Source organism: Panthera uncia, chromosome D2 (assembly GCF_023721935.1).
Source record: "Panthera uncia isolate 11264 chromosome D2, Puncia_PCG_1.0, whole genome shotgun sequence".
Taxonomy (NCBI): Eukaryota; Metazoa; Chordata; class Mammalia; order Carnivora; family Felidae; genus Panthera; species Panthera uncia.
The window spans coordinates 32,968,122-32,993,306 of record NC_064818.1 but is presented as its reverse complement, the minus strand read 5'-3'; the positions used below and the strand labels follow the sequence as shown (position 1 = coordinate 32,993,306).

The 25,185-nt window shown below is 44.2% G+C and overlaps 1 protein-coding gene and 1 long non-coding RNA gene across 4 annotated transcripts; one reads left to right on the top strand and one right to left on the bottom strand.

Annotated features, from left to right (window-relative positions):
• The first annotated feature begins 28 nt into the window (after positions 1-28).
• LOC125932731 (uncharacterized) lies at positions 29-7,903 on the top strand. Of its 2 annotated transcripts, XR_007460732.1 has the most exons (4): positions 29-103; positions 2,243-2,416; positions 6,389-6,463; positions 7,252-7,903. It is a non-coding gene; the product is annotated as an uncharacterized LOC125932731 (long non-coding RNA). The 2 variants fall into 2 exon arrangements; XR_007460731.1 differs by lacking the exon at positions 7,252-7,903 and having other exon boundaries at positions 6,389-6,468.
• Positions 281-25,185, bottom strand: SEC24C (SEC24 homolog C, COPII coat complex component). Of its 2 annotated transcripts, XM_049645244.1 has the most exons (23): positions 25,035-25,183; positions 23,088-23,287; positions 20,863-20,998; positions 12,306-12,481; positions 11,503-11,874; positions 11,082-11,218; positions 8,359-8,470; positions 8,011-8,138; positions 6,714-6,852; positions 6,382-6,497; positions 6,085-6,209; positions 5,774-5,965; positions 5,471-5,564; positions 5,152-5,268; positions 4,205-4,375; positions 3,427-3,523; positions 3,179-3,324; positions 2,815-2,953; positions 2,548-2,666; positions 2,276-2,455; positions 1,837-2,028; positions 1,514-1,603; positions 281-1,368 (listed from the first exon to the last, which is right to left on the bottom strand). In XM_049645244.1, exons 2-23 carry the CDS (start codon positions 23,257-23,259, stop codon positions 1,228-1,230), a joined length of 3,291 nt encoding a protein of 1,096 aa, XP_049501201.1. In that variant the 5' UTR covers positions 23,260-23,287; positions 25,035-25,183; the 3' UTR covers positions 281-1,227. The 2 variants fall into 2 exon arrangements, with proteins under 2 accessions (XP_049501201.1, XP_049501202.1); XM_049645245.1 differs by lacking the exon at positions 5,152-5,268 and having other exon boundaries at positions 25,035-25,185.

Here is a 25,185-nt window from a genome sequence, read left to right as displayed (position 1 = left end):
GAAGTCCTACGCCCATGGTGCGTGTGGCGCATGCGTAGTTCTGCTCAGCCCATCACTTCCTGGGAAGTGCTAGGCCTAGCAGCAACAAATGGGACGGAAAATGGTAAGTCACAAGTAAAAATGAGGCTAATTGTTACATCTTAATTTATTTTATTTCTTTACAAATTAAAGATGCATTGAAAAATAAACCAATGAAGAGAAATGAGAGGTCCGGAGCAGGGGCATCCCAGGCTGGGAGCAGGCAAGCCTGGCCACCATCAAGCCTAGCCCTTGTCCTGCCCCAGCCAGTTCAGGTTGGAAGATAACGGTCGGCCACTCTGTCAATACCAGAGCTTGAGTGGTGTCCCGGCAGGAGAGAACAGAGCTCCAGCCACCTCTGCCTCTCCCCTCTCAACAACTCCCAGCTTGGAGAAGCAGTGTTTCCAGTGGGAGCTCAGAGTGGGATGGGGCTGGCTCTGTGAGGTATTGCAAATTGATGACCAGGCTCCCAACAGAACCATCCAGTGTTGGAGCCTTTCCAGCTGGGAAAGAGGCTGTTACCTCTCCCAGGTCTTAATATTCTTTGCAACTCACTTCCCAGGCTCATTCATCTCTGACAATGTGCCTCTATCCACTTAGTGATCACCAATCATTGCAGGAGACAGAAGAGCTAATCAACCACTCTCCAACTTTGACTTGGCTGCTGACTTCCAGGCCCAAAAAGGACTGACCAACCACTTTTCTCTCCACCATCTATGGTCTATACCCCAGCTCTTGTGCACCTGAATGTTTCGTCCCTAATATAGGAAGTTTTTGATGACACTGAGCTGAATTAGCCCCTACCCACCCCCGCATAGTACCCCTGGGATTCCCACTCCTTCCTGCCTGCCCCTCTCTTCTTGGAGGCTGGTCTAAGGGGACACATAATATTGCCAGAGTCTGGGTGCCTCCAAATCCCCCAATACCGAATCATATACAGTGAACTGAGAAACTACATTCATTACGACAGGATTAGCAGGAAAAGGAGGGTAAAGTGAGGGGATAGGGGCACCTTCCATCAGCAGGACATGACAGAGTGGTAGGATACTTGATTCCAGAAAGGTGTCTCCTTATACCTCCCCCTCCCCCCAGAGAGATTGAGGTCAGCTTACATGACTTATAAGATAATGGAACTGTTCCAATTTCTCTGCCATCCTGGTGTACTTTCTGGAAGCTGGCCTGGGACCCTATGCCATTTACCCACTTGCTCTAGCTCAGTAGCTGCCGAATTTCCTTGTGCATATGACAGAGAAAGTCCACATAGGATGCTCCCCCGCTCAAGCTCTTGTCTTCCACCAGGAAGTGCTTGAACAGCATCTCCAGCTTGTCCTCCTGTTTCACCACGATAAGCTATGGCCAGAAGACAGGGTCATGAGGCAGGGCCAAAAGGAATTAAACATGCCCTAAAATCCCATTATCCCATCACTTACTCCCACCCCCCATTCCAGGGGAGGACTGAACAAGGTAAGAAATGCAGAGTTTAGATCAGTGTTACCTTCATGTACCGTGACCTCTGTGCCCTTAAGCTATCAATGAGGCCTCGCACCTTCTTGGACAGTGGATTATCCAGAACTGGCAGAACACTCTGCAATACAAAATTCATTTATCCTTATGGTAAAATTCTCTGAGTCAAGGCAAAATGGGGCAGCAAAGATTTATGCATTATCTGAAACAAGCCTCGGAATAATGACAGCATCCCCCATCCCCTCCAAGGTTTCCCTGCTATTAAAGGGGACTAGCATACAAACTTTACTGACTCCCACTTATATCACAAAATGCTTTTCCACACCCATATTCCCCTTGACTTCCTGCCCTCACCAAGCCACTGGTGATCTGACTGAAGGAGGAGACACTGAAGAGGCTCTGGACAACACCCTGTTGGACACTTGCTCCCACCCACAGGAAGAGGTTGAGCCCATTCTCCAGCAAGTATATATCCCCATTGCTCAGACGCTCTTCAGATGCTCGAACTGCTGGTGGTTCAGTGGCACTCTCAATGGGAGACTTTGTCTAGACAAAAGGAAGGGGCAAGAGGTTATTTACCAAGGGCCATAAGACAAGTTTGCCCCTCACCACACACACATGAAATTTCAGAAAGCTAAATCAGTAACTCTTTCAGTGTGAAAATTACATCAGATAATGTAGGTTAGAAACAAATTCACTAGAGTCAACCACAGATAATATTAACCTTTCCCTTCCTCCTTCTATGATGCCCCTTTCTCAGTGCAACATCTCACACCCCAGCCCTTAGTCGCACCAATGGTAGGAGCCGAGGATAAAAGAAGACATTGGTCTCAGCCACATCCATGGAGGTAACCAGCTGTCGGACGTAGGCACGGTCATCAGTAGTGACTTCAGCTCCAGGCTGCAGGACATCACTCTTCAACACACAGTTCAGGTAAACTGGGAGTAGCTTCATGCACTCAGGAAGGATCAACTGCAGGGGTTATCAAAGTAAAGTTAATCATGAGAAATCTCTCCCAAATGCAAAAATTTGTCCTAACAATTCCTGCAACATGCTTGTCCCACCTGTCCTGCAGAGGAGGGGCTGGCACAATTCTTTCTGTAACAGGCCAGGATCTGGGCACACTGAGTGATGAGAGTGTCACGAACAGTCTTCACAGGGCTATTTAGGACCCCCCGGTATGCTGGATGTGAAAGGGAGACAGCACAGTCACTGGCTAGCCACCCCATCACATGTGCTTTCCCACCATCACACCTACCCGGGAATGCTGAATCACCGACAACCACCTTTCTCTCAGCCCCAATCCCCCCTCGCCCTGCCTCTACCCTCACCAAACTTGGCCATGTAGTTGATGAGTGTGTCAGTCTCACAGTTTCGATACAGATCAGCCAGCTGGGTGCAGCAGTTCAGGGCCAGGTTGTGGATGCGGAGCCGTCGCTGCCCTGCACAGCTGGTGTAGAGCAGAGCACACTAGGAGAAGGGAGAAAAGGAGAATTCATACCCCTCCCTCACCAAAGCCCTCTGAAAAACTGCTCCTTTGCTATATTAGTAAGATAGAGGAAAGACATGAGCCATCCCTTCCCCAGCCTCTTCTAGTCCTCTCCACCCACCTCTTATCCTCTTCCCTGCAGCCTATTTATATCCAGTACAATGAACTTGACAGTTCCTCCCCAACCCCTGCCTCCTGCCTGCTACCTGCAGGAGGGCTCCACTCTCTTCATTGAGCCGATCATCATGCTTGAACTCCACAGTCACCGTCTTGTCCCCGTCCAGCCCAGCCAGCTCCACATCTGTTGTGTTGCTCATGTAGAAAGCCCCAAAGAAATCTACAGCACGGATACCTGAAGCCACATGGATAGAGTCAGGGCTACAAATACGACAGGTGCCACTTGCCTCCCTTCCAGATTTAGCCCCCAATCTGCTCTTCTCCAACCAGGACTGACCAGTGCTTGTCCGAACACGCATCACAGCATCAAAGCCAACAACCTTCTGTACGTCCCGACGCAGGTCACTCAGGAACCGTTCCTGGTCATTCTCCACCTGCAGCCCCCCCAGGCCCAGAGTCACATCACTGACTACATAACACCCTGCAGATTATCTCCCTGCATCCCCTCCACTCTACAAGCTGCTGAATCATAGTAACAGTGACGATGATAATAATGATAGCTTTTAAGCATTTGCTACAAGCCCAGTACTACATTAAGTATTTTACATATAACTACTTATTCCTGATAATAAATCTTAAGTATTAAAATCCCATTTTATAGGGGCACCTGGGTGGCTCAGTCAGTTGAGGGCTCGACTCTTGATTTTGGCTTGGGTGTGACCTCACGGTCATGGGATTGAGCCCTGCATCAGGCTCCACGCTGGACATGGAACCTGCTTGGGATTCTCTCTCTCCCTCTCCATTTGCCTCTCTATCGCTCAGAAAAATGGGGGGTTGGATAGAAATCCCATTTCACAGATGAAGAAACAAACAAAAAATAAGTAATTTCTCCTAGGTTATATAGTGAGTATCCTGGGAGGGCCAGAATAACAACTGAAGACTGATTCCAACCCCATGCTCCTAACCACTACCCTTGTTACTCTCTTCTTTACATTATGGGGTCTTCTCCTCCAACAGTATTCCTATTAATGAGTCAGCAGCTAAAGAGCTGCTCCACACGTAGGCAGACATTGTCTGTCCGGCTTCCACCTGCCACCCAGAGTCCCATGCCCTACCTGAAAGCAAGCATATTTGTAGACAGAGCCACCAGTGAGCTGGGGTACAACAGAGAGCGTGGCCACATCCACATACTGGTTAGGGAAGAGGAAGAGGTCTACACAGCAGCCTTGGGCCACACACTCTTTGGCCAGGGTCTGATAGGCACCTGTCTGAGGCTGGAACAGAGTCTGGGGAGGAACAGGAGAAAACATTCGAATATCTCAGCTCTACCCTATTTGAAAACTGTATATTTAATATGGGATATTCAAATATATGTAAGACTTCAGATCTACCTCATAAGCATTTGCAGTAGTAGTAGAACATTCTCTTAAAAAGAAGAATCTATCAAGGGGCACCTGGGTGGCTCAATCAGTTGAGCATCCGACTTTGGCTCAGGTCATGATCTCATGGTTCATGAGTTTGCACCCCACATCAGGCTCTGTGCTTACAGCTCAGAGCTGGAGCCTGCTTCAAATTCTGTGTCTCTCTCTCTGCCCCTCCCCCACTCACACTCTGTCTCCCTCTTTCTCTCAAAAATAAATAAACATTAAAAAAAGAAGAAGAATCTATCGAGAGCTTTGGGATGAGATGGGGTAGAGAGGTGTGGAGCACTGGAGAAGGTTGGCAGTCATGGACCTGACATGTGAAAGGGGAGAATGTCTCATCCCAGTCCCCCTCAAGAAAGTTGAGAGTATTGCATTGTGGGGGCCCCTGAGTGTCCGACTTCAGCTCAGGTCATGGTCTCATGGTTTGTGAGCATCAGCCCCATGTAGAGCTCTCTGCTGTCATCGCAGAGCCATCTTCGGATCCTCTGTCTCCCTCTCTCTGCCCCTCCCCCTCTCATGCTCACACTCTCTCTCTCAAAAATAAATACACATAAAAAAAAAAAAAAAGTACTACATTATGAAGAGTCACCACCTTCCTCTGTAATAGAAAGTTCTCCCCCCATCTCCCAATCCCACACCTTCTCCTTGTCTGTGTTGATCAACTTCCTGTCGTCTCTGTTCTTCAGTTTCCCTGGGGCCTCTGCAATGGGCAGGGAGGTGTGGAACAGAAACAGCTTCCCTGCACACTCAGCAGCCTAGGAAAGAGAGGACTACTTGTTCATTCTTTCCTTTATTCAGCTATTCATTCATCCCTTCCCTCATCATTTATTTGGTGCCAATTATGTCAGATACGCTGACTCATTGGGCAGTCATCAATCACTAAAGAAAGTTATATCCAAGGGAGTAAGATGGTCAGAAGAAAGTGAGGCAGAGAAGTTGCCAGGGTTCTAGCCTTACCTTTAGAGCCTCCATCCCAGCCTGGATAACTGGAGCAAATACTGTCTCTGTCTCTCTTGTGTCTGCAAACATTTCAGGAATCTGGTCCAATAAGCTGAAAAGATAGATGATGGGAGGCAATCAAAATTGCTATCCAGATTCAATGCCTTAGCCCTCAATTCACTGAAGAATCATGTTCCCCCTACCCCAGACTGAAAACTCCTGAGGCACAGTCCCTGTCCATCTGCAGAGCCCTCTGCTCGACTGACTTTCTCTGATTGTCTCTACCCCATTCCCACTTTATCCCCACAATCTGGCTCTTACCTGGTGATGACTGCCCGAGACTCACTGACATTGACCAGGAAGCCATCCAGCAGTGGCACAAACATGTCAGCCACATCCGATACAACCATCATCTGTGGCTGGGCCAGTGAGCTTTTCACATTGTAGAAGTGGAGCACCTTATTATAGGTGACAAAGCCAACACGGATTGCTGACTCTTCTGCTCCACCCTCCCTGTAGAAGGTAACATTGTTACCCACACTTGGCCACCTTCTCCACCTACTGAGTCAACCAGAACCCACCCCCACCCCAGTGATTATCCAAAAAAAGAACCCTGGCTCCATAAGTCTCACCTAGGTAGAAAATCTAACAGTGACTTGAGCTCCTCACAGAGGAGCCTAACAAGACCACTTCTGATGGCATTGTAGGAGACATCAATCATGAAGATAAAGGCAGGAGGGCTGGGAAACTTATTGTTCTGCAAAGGAAGGAAATGTTGGGGAGGGAAGGGCATTGGTAAGCAGGCTAGTTGACTACAGAGAAGTCAATATCAGAGGGGACAATGAAAGGGTGAGGAAAATGAACACAGCAATTCTCAGCTGTCTCACTGTCTTCCACCCACTTCTCCTCCCCATGCTACTTTCTCTTACCTTGCAGTAATCTACAGTGGCCAAGAATTCATAAGAGCCCAACGATAGCTCAGGACGGTCATAAGCATCCACACGTTTGCCGGTATGATCCAAATGTTGAAAATACTGGGGGGGAACTGTGGGGAGTACGTCAGAATATTACTCAAATGTCCACTCTCAATCTTAGTAGTCTTGCACTGGCTAAGCTCACTCTACCACCCCACATCCCCATATGTGCCCTACTTCCACAGTTCCTGAATAAGGGAACCTTACCTATCTAACTAGAAAGAGAATAATGAAGATGCAATTCATAACAACCCCCCCCCCCCCAATCCCAGCCTCTATGAACATACCATCATTGATACAACTGCAAAAGCAGCACTGGAAGCGCCTCCCTCCCTCAATGAATTGCATGAAGGGGCACATATATGCTTTGCAGCGATTGCAGCGCAAAGGGCCAGATTCCCCATGGTCCACGACATACGGTGAAGCCTAAGGAGCAAAGGGAAGGGGCTCAGACAAAGGAAAGCTACAGCGGGTTGAGACATGTGGCAGTAGATGAAGAAGAACAACTGGAGGGGAGAAGGGCATGGTTGAGATACCTTGCCTGAGGAGGGAATACAGTGAAAGGGAATGAAGACAAACGATGAGGGTACCAGGCAGAGGAATGTCCCTAAGAGTTCAAATTCTATAGTCCCCTCTTCTTACTCCTCATCTCCACAACTCCCCTTCTTGAAAGAGAACTGTGAAAGTGGCCCTAACAAATCAGGGGCTGCTATAAGCATATAAGGAGAAAGCCAAAGATTCCCTAGGATTCTCGTTTCAGGCCCTATCTTCAATTCTCTTCACTCTTGCCCTAGGGATCTTAACTCTGCTTCCTTCCCCAACCAGGTATTTATGACACTGATCCTCCCCATCCCTGGATATCTGTGACATCTACCAGTGTCTCAACTAGATGCCATGCTACAGATAAGAGACCAGCAGCTAAATGTCTAACCATCCCCACTGAGATCCAGAGAGAGAGAACACAGAGCAAGACAGAGAAGCAAGATGTAAAGTGAGCCAGTTATAGAGAAATCCACTCTAAATTCATTAAGCCAGGCATAAACAGACTTTCCTGCCAAAGCCTGGCAGAGCAGCTGACAAGTTCTCTCTCTCTCTTTTCTTGCTGATTTCAGGTATTGAGGTGAAAAATCAGGGCCCAAGCCAGATAAGAGAAGGACTATTGGACCCTGATCTACCTTTTTCCCTTATATGATTTCCTAACATTCCCTAACTCACCAGGGATGTTAGGACAGTATAGAATAAAAATAGAATAATGTACCTGTAATCATCTGGAGATGACCGTAAGGCTTCTGCATTCAGCTGTCTCCTCCCCTACAAGTTGGCCCTGCCTCTTTTCAGTTTATTTCCCATATGGACCATGCTCCCACCCAACAACTTCTTGGGCTTTTACTCTCATCACAACCACACCCATCAGGCATGGGCCCTTGGGTAGAAAGCTATTGAGATACTCTCCCTTCCTGCCCAACCAGGACTTCTTTCATTGTGACTGCTAGAATCACCTTCAGGAAGAAGTCTTATGCCCCCTCTTTTCCTCCCCCCTCTCTTCCTCCCTTTCATTATACTCCAGTCCCTTCCCTGACTCACCTCCTCTGGTGGCAGCCTTGCCAGTGGCTTGATGACAGCTGCTAGAGGCACCTGGGCCTGTTTAGCCATGTCAGATGTGCAAGGGATATTATAGGATGTGCATCGGATGTATCGGGGACTTGCATTCCCTGAAGTAGGAGGTAGAAAACCTAAGTCAGATCACAGAATCCCTCTAGACAACAGCTCTCCATTGCTGATCCACCTCATCACCCCGACATATGCTAGAGCTGATGGCGGCTTTTCCCCTAGAGGGACTGGTCTCTGATTAAAGACTAACAGAAGCCCTATCCATAAGCTGATAATCTTGGAGAAAAGGCCCTCACAGGAAGGAATTAATACCCTTCTTACCTTGGTCTTTCACCAGGAAGTTGGTGGTGACTAAGGGTGGCACCTGGCCCCGTACTCCAGTAACAAATGGCTCTGAACCCCGGTTGTTCCTGTCATCCTCAATAACCTGAATCTGTAGGGAAGAAATGAAATGAGTGAGGGTGACACAAGAAAGGGAAGTACCAGGTCCTAGAAAACCAGGAGAAAGAAAGGCTAGAGCTACTCCACAGAAACTAGTAATTTGCTAAGAACACCTCATGCACCAGGCCTGCTCTAGTTCTGGAGATCACATAAAATGCTACAATGCCAATCTTCCGCTCTATAATCAGTAGCAAGATGCTGTACAGTCAACACTGAGAAAGGGCTTCTTTATAAATTGCCCTGACCCCCAATCAGTGGTGACCACCCCATTATTCCCCCCACTCCAGGAAAGTTCCAGCTCTCATCACAAACCTTCAAATATATCAGATTTCACTTCCCTCCCACATTACATGCCCCCCCCCCACCCACTCCTCTCACCAAGACACATTCTGAGTCAGAGCAGGAAAACAGACAACGATAACCATGTAAAAATGAAATCTACCTGGAATGACTCTACACTCAATGAAAGTAGAAGGGACAGGGTGAGGAGAGGATTAAACAGAAATGAACAGGTAAGGTGAGGAAGCAGATGCTGCCTTATTTTCAGGTAAGCATCCGTGTGTAAATATGGGAGAAGAGGATTAAGTACCCAATCCTTACAAGCCCAATCCTCAGTCCCCCACATTTTGACAGATCCAGCAAAGGAAAGGAAAAAAAAAAGATTTTGCAAAGCTGGTAATCAGATCTTTGTGTAGGCTGATGACCTTTGGTCAGTACTTCAAGATGGTTTGTAAAACCAGAAAAAGTAAAGGGAGAATAAGACTCCATATTACATAGGAGAAAGAGTTGAAGCTTAGAAATATATCAGAATCAAATAGACTCTCCAGATGAGAAAGTGGCCCACACTTTCCCAAACCAGTAGTCTCTTCCCCTGTGAGAAATACCAGTATCCCAAACTTGTACATTAGTAGTCACCTACCCAAAGTTTTTCCACAAGCTGTAGACATATCAGTCCCAAAGGGGAAGGACCTACTACTCAACTTTGTCCTGTTCCTTCAAATGTCACATGCAGGCTCCTGGAGGACCCAGCAGAACTAAAATCAAAGCTTAACATGCCACCTTACAGCCTGGTCTTCTACCACCCCATACTCAAGGCACTGCCAAACAGCTTGTTATTTCATTACATGGTGACTTGAGACATGCACATCCTTCTGGTTTGTAAAAGCGAGGGTCTAGAAGGACTAAGGGAAGAGGGTGGAGAGGGATGGACATGGTGGATGAGGTGAAGATGAGGTCACAGGCATGCATGGGTGGCATTAACACAGGGATGACACGCACACACACACCACCCCCTGCACTTACTGGACTAGGAATGGCATCAGGGTCTATTCTGTGCCTGGTTTTCTGCTGAGGAGGCAGCTCATTGAGTTGCTTTTAGTGTTTTAATAATAAAGGCAGCAGGGGAATACAGGGAGGGAGACAAAAGAACAAGAAGCAGATGTTACTTCTCTTGACCCAGATGAATTAGACATGAATAGCTGGAGCCCAGCTCATACTGCTGAAATCAGGCCCCCTCTAGGTCAGAAATTCCAGGGCTCTCTGGCCCAACACAGAGGCTTTAATGGCTCAGACTATGATGTAGAAAGATAAAGTGGCAAATAGGAAGCAAGTTTTAGAGAGAGGGGCTGAATGGGAGAAATCTTAAGAAGGAAGAGGGATGTTCCCCCCAAAAGGCCAAACTCCCATCTAAGGACCGTGCTTATGCTTAAAGAAGCCTTTCCTCACATCCAACCCAGATTCTACTTCTCCCTGAAGGAGACGAAAAGGGGGGGCTGCTTAATCCTCTAGGGTCGCTCTTAGCCAAAAGGGTCCTTCACCATGGTAATTCCCCAAAGGAAGAGGAAAGAGAACAGAATGGAATATGACAATGGCTAAGCATGGTGAGGTAACTGACATAGCAAATGTTGCAGACAGAACTATAAAATAGCCCCCATTTGGGAGTACAGTCCCAGCCTCTATTCCAAGTAGGATAAGGAAGCCCTAAGGATTCTGATGATGGCTCTAAGAGTGAAATTCACCCCCCTCCTGGGAGAAGCAGCTTCCCCACACTGCCCTTATAAACTGTAGATCACTTTTCCCCCATCCACACAGCAGGATTCTAGCCAACAAAAGTACTGGAGGTTTCTTCCTAAAACACTGTCCAACTAGGGGCACAGAGAAACCAATGAGGCTTTCCTTCTCTTAACACCTACCATCAGAGAATTCCTACCAGATCTATCCATTAAGAAGACTGCTATCCTACTAAATCTAAAAGGACAAGACCTGGACCCAGCTACTACTCCACAGAAGGGTAGAGGTTACCATGCTATGTCCAATAGTGACAGAAGGCAGTACTCAACCCAGCTGTCTACTGACACTACTGATCACTCTTAGCTTTGCTTTCTTCCCTGCCCAGCTATAGAGTAAAAGTGCCCCCAAAAGATTTCTGGGGCCTCAAGTTCCAGTTCAAAGAATCAAAAATTACATCTAGGTTCTATACCTAACAGAAGATAAATGAAAAGGGAAAATAATCAGAAAACGCTAGGCAAACATCTCATCTAGGTTGACTCACTTATCTGGCAGCCACAAACTCCTTGCCTAGGACCACATAAGTATCTACTTACAGGGCTTGGGATGGCATCAGGATCCAGGCGCTTAGGAGGCAGTGGTTGAGGAGGCCCAGGCTGACTGCCAAAAGTGGATGCTCCTGGGTAGGGACTTCCATAATTGGGCTGAGGGCCCCTGGCTGGTCCAAAGGAACCTGAAAGACAAGGGCACAGGTTGATAAATTCAAAATCCCCAATCTCTTCTTAAGGCCTCAGGGAAATGACTAGACTCCTATAAGTACAGAGGTAATGACCATTCAGAGAAAGACCACACTATCTGAACTAAAAGAAAAAAGAATGTCTTATAAATCCTGCATCCTAGTAATAATACCCTGAAGCTACCCATCTAGTTCACCGCTTAGCAAGCAATATTAAACAAACAAAAACACCTGAATAGTTGAAGCCTTTGGCTTCTAGACAGACCTTGGGAAAAACTTACCATTTTGTTGCAGCTGATAACCTGGCTGCTGGGAGGAGTGCATAGGTGGTGGTGGTCCTGGGGGCCCAGTCATCTGGCTGCCAGGAGGCAGAGCTTGAGGAGGAGGTGAGGACACATGGTTGGGCTGGCTCACAGAGGGCCCCCCAAAACCCTGTCCAGGCAGGAGTGGACCAGTCATCGAAGGCATCCGAGGACCCCCTGAAGCTGGGGATGTGAAGCTGGAGGCCTGTGGTGGGGCAGATCGCTGGGGAGGCTGGGCCCCAAAATGACCCTGGCCCTGGCTAAGGGGAGGAGCCTGGCCCTGAGGATAGGAGCCATACAGACCAGAGTTGGGGAAACTTCCTGAGGCTGAGGCCAGCGATGTTGGTGGGCCTGAGAAGTAGAAGAGATACAGTCAGAACCCTAGTCATTTTGCCTTCCCCTTTCCACATGAGAGGGGCAGGAATGACCACTCCTATCAGCTGGCCCTCAGAAGCACAAGAAATAAAAGGGATTCGGGTATACACCAGAGTCTGATGCTTTTAAAAAGAAGGGGAAGGTAGGGGTACCTGAGTGGCTGTCGGTTAAGTGTCCAACTTCGGCTCAGGTCATAATCTCACGGTTTGTGAGTTCAAGCCCCAAATCAGGCTGTGCTAACAGCTCGGGGCCTGGAGCCTGCTTTGGACTCTGTGTCTCCCTCTCTGTCTGCCCCTCCCCACTCACACTCTGTCTGTCTCTCTCTCTCAAAAATAAATAAACATTAAAAATATATATATATTTAAAAAGAAGGGGAAAATAACAATCCTGGGGTCATCAGTACTCACCATAGCCCAGCCCCACAGGGGGAAGGGCTGGAGCCACAGCACCACTGATCTGCATTCCTGCCAGCTGACCAGTCACCTGTGCACTTGTCGGGGGAGGGCCAAAGGGCTGAAGCACAGCTGGCTGGCTGACCACAGGGGCCAATGGGACTGACCCAAATGGCTGAGACCCAGGGAACCTGTAAATACAAGGAAGGCAGAGGTAACAAGTAGGCCGGGAGACCCTTCAAAGTTGGCAGGAGCTCCACATCATACAGGAAACTATACTGTTCTACAGCATCTTCCTGTCATCCTGGGCTCTTTTATGGCTTGATGTTTTTGTATATTTGTAGATGTATTACATTCCTGATGATCCACACTATGATTATTCATGGAAAATCTTGTTTTCCATTAGGTTCACTCCACAAACATATGCCAAGCACCCTCAGATCAGGTATTATTTATTCTACTAGTTAGATTATCACCTCCTCTGACTCAACAGAGTTAAACAATCAAAGTACTTATTACTTTATCCTGGCTAAAGGTGTTAAGAGCAGAGTAAGTCATCTGAGTTTGACATTCTGTACTAATCAGAAAGATGATGCCAGCTCTACCAGAAAGGGACTAGGAAAACAGGACACAAACCAGAGAGCCTTCTAGCCAGGTTTATCTAGCAAAGCCTCATTACTTGGATAGCGACACTGGACATTCCCATGGTATCAGATGGCACATTAAAATATAAATACAAAATCATTCCCGTAGCATTGCATATCAACTAGTAACTAAAGTGGTGTTTTATGTTGATATTACTGCAGAAATCTACAACATAGATTATACATAAAAGCTCCATATGAGATTTCAAGAGTGAATCAAACTCTTCACAACAATAATCAGTTACACTTAAATTCTGATTTATTCTTCCTGCTTATTTTGTCTCTACTAAACAACTTGTACTTTATTATATTTTGTATAATAAATATAACATATTTATTATATTAGTCTTGTAGTTTAACACTTTTCTTTCATTCATTCATTCAACTACTATTTTCTGAGTGTTATGCTAGTGAACCTTATCTCCCTGAGAGAGGAGCTCTGCATTTGTTGTCCTTTGTTGGGCTCTGCACTTTTTGTCTTCTATAGCACCAAACATACTGTTAGCTCCATAGCCTAAGCCCATAAATCCTTGTCAGAATAATTATATTTCATGGTTACTACTCCATTAATATGGATAATACTATCAACTACCCAATGTTATTCCATCACATGCCTGAGTAATGATAAAATACCACCTTATCTCTAAGTAGCGTTACAACTTATAAAGCATCTCTGAGTGCTTTATTTAATGTAATCCTCACAGCAAAATGAGGACACAGCAGATAGAAAAGTAAGACATGAAGAGTATAAGTGGCAAACTAGGCTAGAACTAGAGCCCAGACCTGATCTTAGTTCAATGTACTTTACTGTTTAATTATGAAGTGTAACATAAATAGGAAAAAAAAAAAACATAAAACAAGTATTTACTGTTAAATAATTATAATACAAATACCAATGTAACTAAAAACCAGGTCAAGAAATAGAATACATTAGCACCCAAAGGCCCAGTGCTCCTCCCCTCCATCACAGCCCTCTCTCTTCTCCTAGAGGTAACCACTTTCCTAACTTCCTAATAATCATTCCCTTGTCTTTAAAACAACATAGTTCAGTTCTGTCACTTTTTAAAAAAATATTTATTTTATTTATTTTGAGATGGAGCACAAGTGGGGGGTGGGGGTGGTGGGGAGAGAGGGAGAGAGAGAGAATCCCAAGTAGGCTCCACACTGTCAGCACAGAGCCCAATATGGGGCTCAATCTCACAAACAGCAAGATCATGACCTGAGCCAAAATCAAGAGTTGGACGCTCAACCAACTGAGCCACCCAGGTACCAGTTCTGTCACTTTTTTACACTTTTGTAAACGGAATCACTTCACATATACTCCTTGAGTTTTGCTCCTTTTGTTCAACCATGATTATGAAATTCATCTATGCTGTTGCATGTAGCATTTCCTTTCATCACTAAATGTTAGTCCACTAAATAAATATGCCATGATTTACTTAAGTATTTTAATGTAGATATCTAGGTTTTTCTAATTTTTTAATATTACAATGTTGCTATGAACACTCATATACCTGTTTATATACATGAATTTTTCATATATATATATATATATATATATTCATGAATTTTTCTAAGGCATGTATCTATGAATGAGTTGCTGGGTCATAAGGTATGTATATCTTTATTTTTTTTTAATGTTTATTTTTGAGAGACAGAGAGAGAGCAAGCGAGCACAAGTGGGGGAGGTACAGAAAGGGGGACAGAGGATCCCAAGTGGGCTCCATTCTGACAGCAGAAAGCCCAGTGCAGGGCTCAAACTCACACACTGTGAGATCATGACCTGGGCTGAAGTCACTCAACCAACTTAGCCACCCAGGTACCCCTGTTATCTTTAATTTTAACAAATAATTCCAAGCTATTTTCCCAAAGTAGTTGTTCTAATTTGCATCTGATCACCGGTGGATAAAGAGTTCCTGTTATTCTGGGGCGCCTGGGTGGCTCAGTCGGTTGAGCATCTGACTTCGGCTCAGGTCATGATCTCGCGGTCCGTGAGTTCGAGCCCCGCGTCGGGCTCTGTGCTGACAGCTCAGAGCCTGAAGCCTGTTTCAGATTCTGTGTCTCCCTCTCTCTCTGCCCCTCCCCTGTTCATGCTCTGTCTCTCTCTGTCTCAAAAATAAATAAATGTTAAAAAAAAAATTAAAAAAAAAAAAAAGAGTTCCTGTTATTCTGATAGTCCAGCAATATTTGGGACTCTCAGACTTTTTAATTTTGCCACTTTGATGGATACATAATAGAATAGAATCTTGTTACGGCTTTTGATTTGTACTTTTCTCATTATTTATGAGGTTGGATAGCTTTTTAATATGTTTCCTCTCTTTTTCAAAATATCTTATATTGTAGTCACGCTACTTGTGATGATGTGAGATGATAAAGTCCCTACGCGATGAGATGAAGTGAAGTGAATGATGTAGGCATTGTGAAGAAGTATTGAGCTACTATTGACCCTCTGACAGTATGTCAGAAAGAGGATCATCTGCTTCTGGATTGCAGAAAGGGAGACTACTGTAATGGTTGCTTAAGGTTGAGAGAGTGGGGGACTGAAGAAATAGCTAAATAATGGTAGCTACTGAGCTAAAGGATATGGTGTTTTTTCTTGAGGTGATGAAAATATTCTAAATTGTAATGGTTGCACATTATCTGCGAATATATTAAAAGCCATTCAACTGTACACTTTATTTTTTTTTAAGTTTATTTATTTTTGAGAGAGAGAGAGCACAAGCGGGGAGGGGCAGAGAGAGAGGGAGTCAGAGAATCCCAAGCAGGCTCCACGCTGTGAGCATAGCCTGATGTGGGGATTCAAACTCACAAACTGTGAGATCATGACCTCAGCTGAAATCAAGAGTCAGACACTCAACTGAGCCACCCAGATGCCTCTGAATTGTACACTTTAAATGGATGAACTACATGATATGTGAATTATATCTCAATTGTTTTCAAAAATGCAATCAAATAAAATTGCACTAAAACCTCAGACCTCCCTCAAGCTTTTGCTCCTTCTTTAGCCAAGCATTACAAAAGAATTGGTCTATATTCTATCTCCATGTCTTTAGTTCCTATTCCCTTTCTCTTTAAAGATTCTTCTTTCTGGGTTAATTTTCCTTTCTTTTCTTAGTCTATCCCTTGATAATTTTCTCATCCAAGGTCAATACATGGTAAACTCTCAGTCAGTTTGTAAATGTCTGTATTTGTACTCTCTCTTAGCCAGGTACATAATTCTACATTGACAATTACATTCCCTTAGTCCTTTCAAGGCACTAGTCTACTATCTGCTCTCTTTTAATATTCTCTATTTAGTCTAATCAATTTTTTTTTTTTTTTCTCTCTGAGAATCCTTTACAGCCTGGGTTGAGGGAGTGTTGTTGTTTCACATTTGCTTCTGGAAGATACTCCCAATGATATCACCACCCAAGATGACATTTTTTAAAAAAGCTTTGAGGGGCACCTGAGTGGCTCAGTCGGTTTAGCGGCCAACTCCGGCTCAGGTCATGATCTCACAGTCCGTGAGTTCGAGCCCCGCGTCAGGCTCTGTGCTGACAGCTCAGAGCCTGGAGCCTGCTTCAGATTCTGTGACTCCCTCTCTCTCTGACTCTCCCTCGTTCATGCTCTGTCTCTCTCTGTCTCAAAAATAAATAAACATTAAAAAAAAATTAAAAAAAAAAAAGCTTTGAAAGGGGTACCTGGGTGGCTCAGTCGGTTGAGCGTCCGACTTCAGCTCAGGTCATGATCTCACAGCTTGTGAGTTAGAGCCCTGCGTCAGGCTCTGCGCTGACAGCACGGAGCCTGGAGCCTGCTTCAGATTCTGTGCCCCCCTCTCTCTCTGCCCCAACCCACTTGCATTCTGTCTCTGTCTCTCTCAAAAATAAATAAACATTAAAAAAAATTTTTTTTAATAAAATAAAATAAAAAAACTTTGACATGGGGCACCTGGGTGGCTCAGTAGGTTGAGCGTGCGTCCAACTTCACCTCAGGTCATGATCTCATGATTCGTGAGTGTGAGCCCCCCATCGGGCTCTGTGCTGACAGCTCAGAGCCTGGAGCCCGCTTCAGATTCTGTGTCTCCCTCTCTCTCTGCCCCTCCCCCTCTCATGCTCTCTCTCTCTCTCTCTCTCTCAAAAATAAATAAACATTAAAAAAATAATGATAATAAAAATAAAAAAGATTTGAAACACAATTTGTATACCATTAAATTCATTCCTTTTAAGTGTACAATTCAACGATTTTTAGTAAATTTAGAGCTGTGCAACCATCACCAGAATCCAATTAAAAAAATTTTTTTTGATGTTTATTTTTATTTTTGAAAGAAAGACATATATATATATCTAGTATAGATATATATAGTATATGTTTTTAAATTATTACAGAATGAGGAGAGTATATGCAAAATTTTAAAAAGATACTGTTTTTAGTAATCACATTTGTGATAGTGTTAGTATTGTTGTACTGAGACTGCTGTGTACAATAAGGGATAAAGTAAATGAGAAATTATGGCATATTTCAGTATTCTAATTCCATCATCCCCATAGCCTTAAGAAAAAGAAGAGATACAGGTATAATAGGTTAAGTAAAGGCTCTGTAGTCTTGAATTGGAAGTACAAATTTAAACATGTATATGTAGATATCTATAGATATGTAGATATGTGTTTCCTAGCTATGCTTACTGTAAAGGCCCAGGAGTGACCAATCAGTGAACATGCCTAGTGCCCAGATTACGGCCACAAAATGTCATTTATCACCACCAAAATAAAGGATTTCTTGGAAAAATGCCTAATTCCTGGTCTGGGGCTTAAAATGTGTAAGACAATCCTAAGACATCTTATCATTCCCAAAGACTACTAGGGCCATGTCAGAAGTACTCAGGAGTCAACTTGAAGAAGCTCCCATTGGTCAAAGATGGAACACTCTAAACTTCAATAATGATGATAATTGCAGTGGGTTGAAACCCATCAAATATGTTTTTTTTAAAGTTTATTTTGAGAAAAACAGAGAGAGAAAGAACCCGAGTGGGGAGTGGCAGAGAGAGAGAGAGAGAGAGAGAGAGAGAGAGAATCCCAAGCAGGCTCTGTGCCACCAGTGCAGAACTCATGAATGCAAGATCATGACCTGAGCTGAAGTCGGGATGCTTAACCGACTGAACCACCCAAGTGCCCCAAAACCCATCAAATTTGTTTAAATTCAGGGTGCCTGGGTGGCTCGGTTGGTTAAACACCTCACTCTTGATTTCGGCTCAGGTATGATGTCATGTTTTGTGTGATAGAGCCCCGTGTTCAGCTCTGGCTGACAGCATGGAGCCTGCTTGGGATTCTTTCTCTTCCTCACTCTCTCCCTCAAAATAAATAAATAAAAACTTTAAAAAATATATATATGTTTAGGAGCATCTAGGTGGCTCAGTTGGTTAAGCGTCCAACTTCGGCTCAGGTCACAATCTCATGGTTCACGAGTTCGAGCCCAGCATAGAGCTCGCACAGGGCTGCTGTAAGCATAGAGCCTGCTTCAGATCCTTGGTCCCCCCCTCTCTCTGCCCCTCCCCTACTCTCTCTCTCTCTCTCTCTCTCAAAAATGAATAAACATTTTAAATAAATAAAAATATGTATGTTTAAATTTGTAAATTCGAAATAACATTAAAAAAGAAGAGGTCACCTTCAGTAGGTAACAAAGGACCAATTCATTCCCTTATAAACTTGGAAATAAAGGTAAAGAAGCAAGCATTTAACCTATATGAGCTGCACAAGTAACCAAACAACACAAGAGGAAAACTGTAACAGTATTCAAACAATTAAATGAAAAACAAAAGAATTCAAAAGTATCACCATTTTGAAAACCCAATGAATTAATATACATATGTATTAAGCTCCAACAACTGCTAACATTACAAAAAAAAGACAAGATATTAAGAAAGCAAGTCTCTGGATCCAGCTGCCAATTTGCAGAGAATACAGAGAAAAGAGGAACATGTTGAACTGTAATATGAATTTGGAACCAGAAGAATCAAGACTGTGGGAAACTCTTCAGGTCAATTGGCTTCAGTTCTTCAACAGATAAATAGAAAGAAAAGAAAGAGATGGAGGATGGCGGGTGCCTGGGTGGCTCAGTCAGTTAAGCATCTGACTCTTGATCTCGGCTTTGATCATGATCTCATGGTTTGTGAGATTGAGCCCCAAGTCTTGGGATTCTCTATCTCCCTCTCTCTCTGCCCCTCCCTCGCTTGCTCTTTCTCTAAATAAGAAAGAAAGAAAGAAAAAGAAAGAAAGAAAGAAAGAAAGAAAGAAAGAAAGGGAACCTATCAACTTAAAGACACATCAAATTGTTTTTTTGGTTTTTTAAACAGGCAAAACTAAACTGTGGTATCTAGGGATGTACATTTGGGTGTAAACTATTTTTTAAAACACAACAGAGTGGTTACTATAAGAGGATAATCACTACTCATGAGGATAAGGAGAGAGTTATGACTGAATTGAGGCACGTGGAAGGGGCTTTTGGGGCGTGTGGCAGAGTTCTTTCTATTTCTTCATCTGGGTTGTAGTTACAAGGGTATTCACTTTACAGTAATTTCCTAAGCCATACATTTGTTTGTATGGATTTTTCTGTATGTGTTTTATATTATAATAAAAAGACCTATTGCATAAACAAACAAATAAATGTAAATGTGTTACTCCCCAGCTTAAAACTCTCCAATGGCTTCTCACTCCAACTAAAATCGAATTTATACTTCCTACTATGACTTACAAAGCACTACATGATACGGCTCTTGACTATATTTCTACCTTATCTCCTCCACACTCCATTCTGCTCTAGTCACGGTGGCATTCTTGCTCTTTCTCACACCCACTAAATTAATTTCTCCATCAGAGCCTTTACACTTGTTTCCTCTATCCAAGACATTCTTCTCCCAGATCTTTGGATAGCTCCCTGAGTCATTTCACAGAAGTTTCAAACATCACTTCAGAGAGGCTTTCCTTGACCAATGTATTTAAAACAGCTCCCTACCTCCTCACCAGACATTCTGTATATCCTTACTCTGTTTTATTTATTTATATTTGTCTACTTGTTATCTTCTGTGTACTCCACTAGACTATAAATTCCACCAGGGCAGAGATTCGGTCTGTTTCGTTTGCTGCTTTATCTCCAACCTGTAGAACAACACCCAACACATAATAATACAAAATAAATATTTTTGAGTGGCTGAATGAATGAATGAATTTCTTATACTGCTTCTCAGTGTTTTCTAACACACAAGATTAGGGAGCACTTCCCAGGGTCTTTCTGATGCTAACATCTGATGCTAAAAATGTATATTCTGGACACCCAATAAAAATGTCAGAAAGTGACTTCCATTACCACACACCCTACTTGCAGTTATACTTTATCCTTTGTTTACCAAGAAACAAACAATAGTCCAACAGAGATGACTTGCCTTCCCTTAATGGACTTCCATACAAAGACAGGTGTTTATTGGATCATGTACCACCGAAGTTTTTATCATTTATGTGGTTTTTCTTTGAGTATCTTTCTTTTCAAAACTGGTCACACCCAAACTTATCCAGTAAGTCCTACTAATTGCCTGATCTAGAGGAAAGGGAGAAGTCAGAAGAGACATAAATAATTCTGAGATCCTTTCTTCCTGTTTCTCCCTGAGGGCAGGCTCAGTATGATTGCAACAATTATTGAAGATATATGTCTAGTCAAGAAAAAAACTCAAGTTCACAGAAAGAATATACAAAAGAACTCAGGTACGAAGATGGGTTAATGATCTATGGAGGAGACAACAGCAGCACCCATAATCTGGAAAAATGAAAACAAGATACAAAAAAGTAGAGGGAAGAGAAAAAAGGATCTAAGAGAAAGTCAAGAAAAAAGAAACAGGCCCTCATCCATTCCTAATCCTTCTAATTTCATCAGACCGATTTTAGGTTGACCCAAATACATACCTCTGCATCTGAACAGTGGAGCTCGGCCCATTCTGTACATCTCCTTGGCCAAACTGGCCATAAGCAGCCTGGCCACAAGGGGCCTGTGCTGTTGAGGCTGGAGGTGCCTCTGAAGAAGGTGGGGCTCTTGACACACCTGAGGGTAAAGGACAGAAACTAAGCAATTGGGAAATAACTTTCTTCTCCACCCTGAGCAAGGAATATAAAGCAAGAATTAATAAGCTCAGAGCTTCACTGGCCCAGTGCCACAGCTTTGATATCAAAAGGATACCATGAACATGCAACTCCAGCTACAGCAGATTCTGAACTTGGACGCCCAGTCAGAGAGTCTCCATTCTTCTAGACAGATATACTATACGTGAAGCTGTAACTAGAGCCACAAGAACATAAGGGCTTCCTGCAATCACCATACACTTTCATACAATCCAGGACAGTCTAATGTTCTTACCCTAGACAAAAAGTCAACTCTTTAAAAAAAAAAAAAAAAAAAAAAAGATTTTATTTTTAAGTAATCTCTATACCCAACATGGGGCTCAAAGTCACAACCTCAAGATCAAGAGTCGCATGCTCCACTGACTGAGTCAGCCAGGTGCCCCAAAAAGTCAACTCTTTTAAGGAAAAGATCCTACTCCAGAACTCAGAAACTTTGAACATATGAGAAAGGTAGTACAGAAGGTGATCAAGTAATAAACTGAACTAATTTGTAAAGACAGGCTCCTGTTGGAGAGACTATTCTGCCAACCTCTTTTTCATATATTCTACTTATCCTAACCATCCACTTCTAAGTGTTGACATTCCCAATATTACATGGCTCAGGAAAGTAATCTCAGGTTGGAGATTCTGCCCAGTGGTTCAGTCAGGACAGCTGACTTGCCATCTCACTAGTGCTGCCACCTTTGTCTTCACAAAAGCTGTACCCCAGCCCTTTTGCTCCTCAGAGCTCCTATCAAAGCTATTTCTACTACTCCCGACCATCCTTTCTGAATACTATCCCCAACCATCCTTCCCACATGAAATGCAGGGAATTAGTTACTCGGCACATCACTTTGGAAATGTTGCTGACCCCTGTTCAAACAATTGTTTTTCTTTTGCTCTGTTACTCAATAGAGATTAGACAATTAGACAATTTAGAACCTGCCTACAGGTTAATTAATCTGAACCCGTTCACTAGCCATCCCAGAACCAGATAGGTTTTCCTTTCAATAATAAAACTTCCCATTGAGGCAATGCCAAACTCCATCCTGATAAGCCAGGACATGACAGATCAGAGGTGGACTCTGTCCAGCCAAAGTCTCAACCCAGAATAAGGCTCTTCCAAAGACCTGAGACCTAATCTCACCACTTGACAATTTTTTTTTCTCAAAATCATAATTAAAACGGTAATACTTCATTCATTTCCCAAATCTTACCTATGCTTTCTCGGTGCCTTCTTTTTCCCATATCCTTGTATGGAATTTACTATCTTAAAAAGTTATGCATAAAGCATTTGGCATTAACTCTTCAGCTAGCCTAACCAAAGATCTGCTGTTAACCATTTTCCAAAAAGCCTTATGGACAGTCTGTAGAGTACCAGCTGCTCTTCTTGAAAAAGCAATGTAAAAGGCAAACACTGATCCTAAGGCAGCAGATTAGTCTTCTCTTATTGTCCTGATATTACAGAGCATCTAAGAAGCAGAGGAAACTCAAGCAAAGGCAAAAAATGGTATCAACAGAAAGATATGAGAAGCACCAAAATTTAGACACACAAACACCACACTTTTTATCCACGAATTAGTTTCCCATGTCCCAGAGTCATTTATAAATAGAACCATTAATCCAATGACAGGTATTACCAATATACATGAAGAACAAGTGATTTCAGGGAGACTTTAGGTCAACAGGAAATATTCAATCCTGGTCACAGGCTCTGAAAGAGCTGTGACCACAACCTTTCCATCCAGCTGTGAACAAAGCAGCCAGTTGAGGCTATACATACAGGATGACACTCACATGAAATGAACTGCCACTGAATCTGGAAGATGTGCTTCCATTAGATGTCTTAAGGCAGAACTTATGTAAAAACAGGGAAGGGAAGACTGCCCACAGAGTTCTCGTAACTGAGAGCCAGAGGCATGTTCCTCAATCCCAGTCATCCCAACTCTCTAGGCAGCTTCCATAAGGCAATACCACCCAGCTTGAACACTACTGATTCCCCTCCTAAGCTCAAAGGAAACTTGGAAACATACCTGGGGGAGGTGTTTGCTGATAGCCTGGTACTGGGCCATTGTAGGCTCCATAGGAAGTTGGGGGTGCTGTGGACCCTGGTTGCCCACCATAGCTAGACTGATGATACCCTGGGTAGACAGGCTGGGGCTGCCCAAATGGCGGCACAGGTGGAGCTGACTGGTTGACGTTCATTATGAGTGCATCCCCAACTTGGTCTCACCTAATAGATGAGAGAGAAGAGAGATATTAGTCAAAATCAACTTCCTAAAGAGAGAACAACTATTCAGGGTAGAAAGTATAGATAAAAAAAGGACTGACCTTATCAGGCAGTTATCAGCCTAATTGTTCCCATACTACTACAAGATCTTTGTAATTTTCTGCCCCAGCCAGTAGCCACATTACCTCCTCAAAGTAAGGATTTGTTACTGTGAACCCCATGCTTTGTCACTGCCAGGAGGGTATAAATTTCAACTTCAGATAGGCCCCATTGGAATGGGGAATAGCCTCCATTCCCCAGTGGTATGATTTCTAGTGTCTAGTCACACAAGGAGTCCTGCCACTGATGAACTACTGTGATATTATAAGTAAATGAAACAATGTTCCCACTTTCCATTCATTCACCCTAGCATCCATTCATTCAACAAACACTGAATACCCTCTAAAGTGCTAGTCATTTTCCATCACTCAGGCTACACATACAAAACAGATCAGTTAAATTCCCTCCTTCTCAAAAGACAAATTCTAGAGTAACTGATCAGAGAAATAAATTCTTTGGCTGAACTGCAATAATTCAAATGCTACTCCATCCCCAGTCTTTCCACCAAAAGAATGTATGGATTTGAAAACTAAAGCATTAAAATCATTAAATGCAAAGGACACCCAAAACTCTAGCAAGGTAACAGACACCAGTAAGTGCAGGCCAGGAACAAAAACTTCTCACAATAACCTAGGAAAACAGTTCAAGGATCAATGACAAAGATTTCATGTAAAAAGATCATTCACCTATCCTTCAAGCAGAGGGAGTTCAAGCAGATTTGGAGTATTCCAAATCCCATCACTTCTCCCAACTATCCCGTTTCTGCTCTCCTTATGTTTGTCATGAATATAGGCCACCACTAAAATTATGACAATCTCACCCAGCAACAGAGGAATGAATGTGAGAGCCTTTCCGGGGTCCTTCCAAGAACAAGACTATCTGATCACATCTGAACGCCTTATCATTCAACTACCCTATACACAGATGGGGCACAGGAAGCAGGAGAGTTCACAGATACTGTAGTGGAACAATGGGCCTCTCCCATTTGCTAAAGAGGGTCATCTTGATAATAGAAAAGCTGAGCTGCTCCTGGGCTAGAATTCTTTAATCTTAAACCCATCTCAGGAGCTGTTCTCCCAAATCCTAAACCTTGCACAGGTCACAAACACTAAGCTTGACAGATGTCCCCTGCCCCTGTATCTTCCTAAATCAGTGTGGGGGCGGGGAGCGGAGGAAAGGAGCTTCTTCGCCAGGAAATAATCTCACACCCAAGAGTTTGGAGTAAGGCTCAAGTCTGGACTTCATTCTGGGTAGACAGCCGAGGGTGACAACCCAGGGGGCGGGGCAAGCTTCCTAGAACTCTGAAGGTAGTCGAGCTGTGGAGGCTGGGAGCGCCGGGAATCAAGACCAAGAAGTCAAGCTAGCTTCTCGGGCCACGACGAGAGGGCTGGTCCATTAAGCATGGAGATCGAGCGTCTCGCGCCCTTCAACAGGCTTGGGGCAGGAAGCGGGAGCCGGAATCTGGGCCAGGAGGAGAGAAGGGAGGGTCTAGGACTGATTCAGGATTGTGGATGCGTGAGGTGAGGGTCTCTCTCCGTGCCCCGCCCCCAGGCTCCTCCCTTCCTTCTCGGACGGGACCCCGATGAGGCCAGTGATACCCCGGCTTCTCCCCTGCTGTCCTACCCACCAACCTCCCGATGCCACTCCTCACCCGGCTCCAGATCCAGGTTCGACTTCGTTCCTAACGTCAAGGATCCCAGGCCCAACTTCCGGTTCCGAGGGGGCCTGAGCGTCGCCCCCGGAAGCTCCTCCCCCACGCTCCAGGGCCGGACACTCCTTCTGCCACGTCTGCAGTAGATGCG

Bases quoted from the DNA above. Each gene is read 5' to 3' on its own strand.
- SEC24C (XM_049645244.1), bottom strand. From the start codon at position 23,259: ATGAACGTCAACCAGTCAGCTCCACCTGTGCCGCCATTTGGGCAGCCC. The intron at 6,210-6,381 runs GTAAGAGAAAGT...CTTCCTTTGCAG, and splicing joins CCACTGTAGATTACTGCAAG to AACAATAAGTTTCCCAGCCC. The intron at 5,966-6,084 runs GTGAGACTTATG...TACCTTCTACAG, and splicing joins CTGTTAGATTTTCTACCTAG to GGAGGGTGGAGCAGAAGAGT.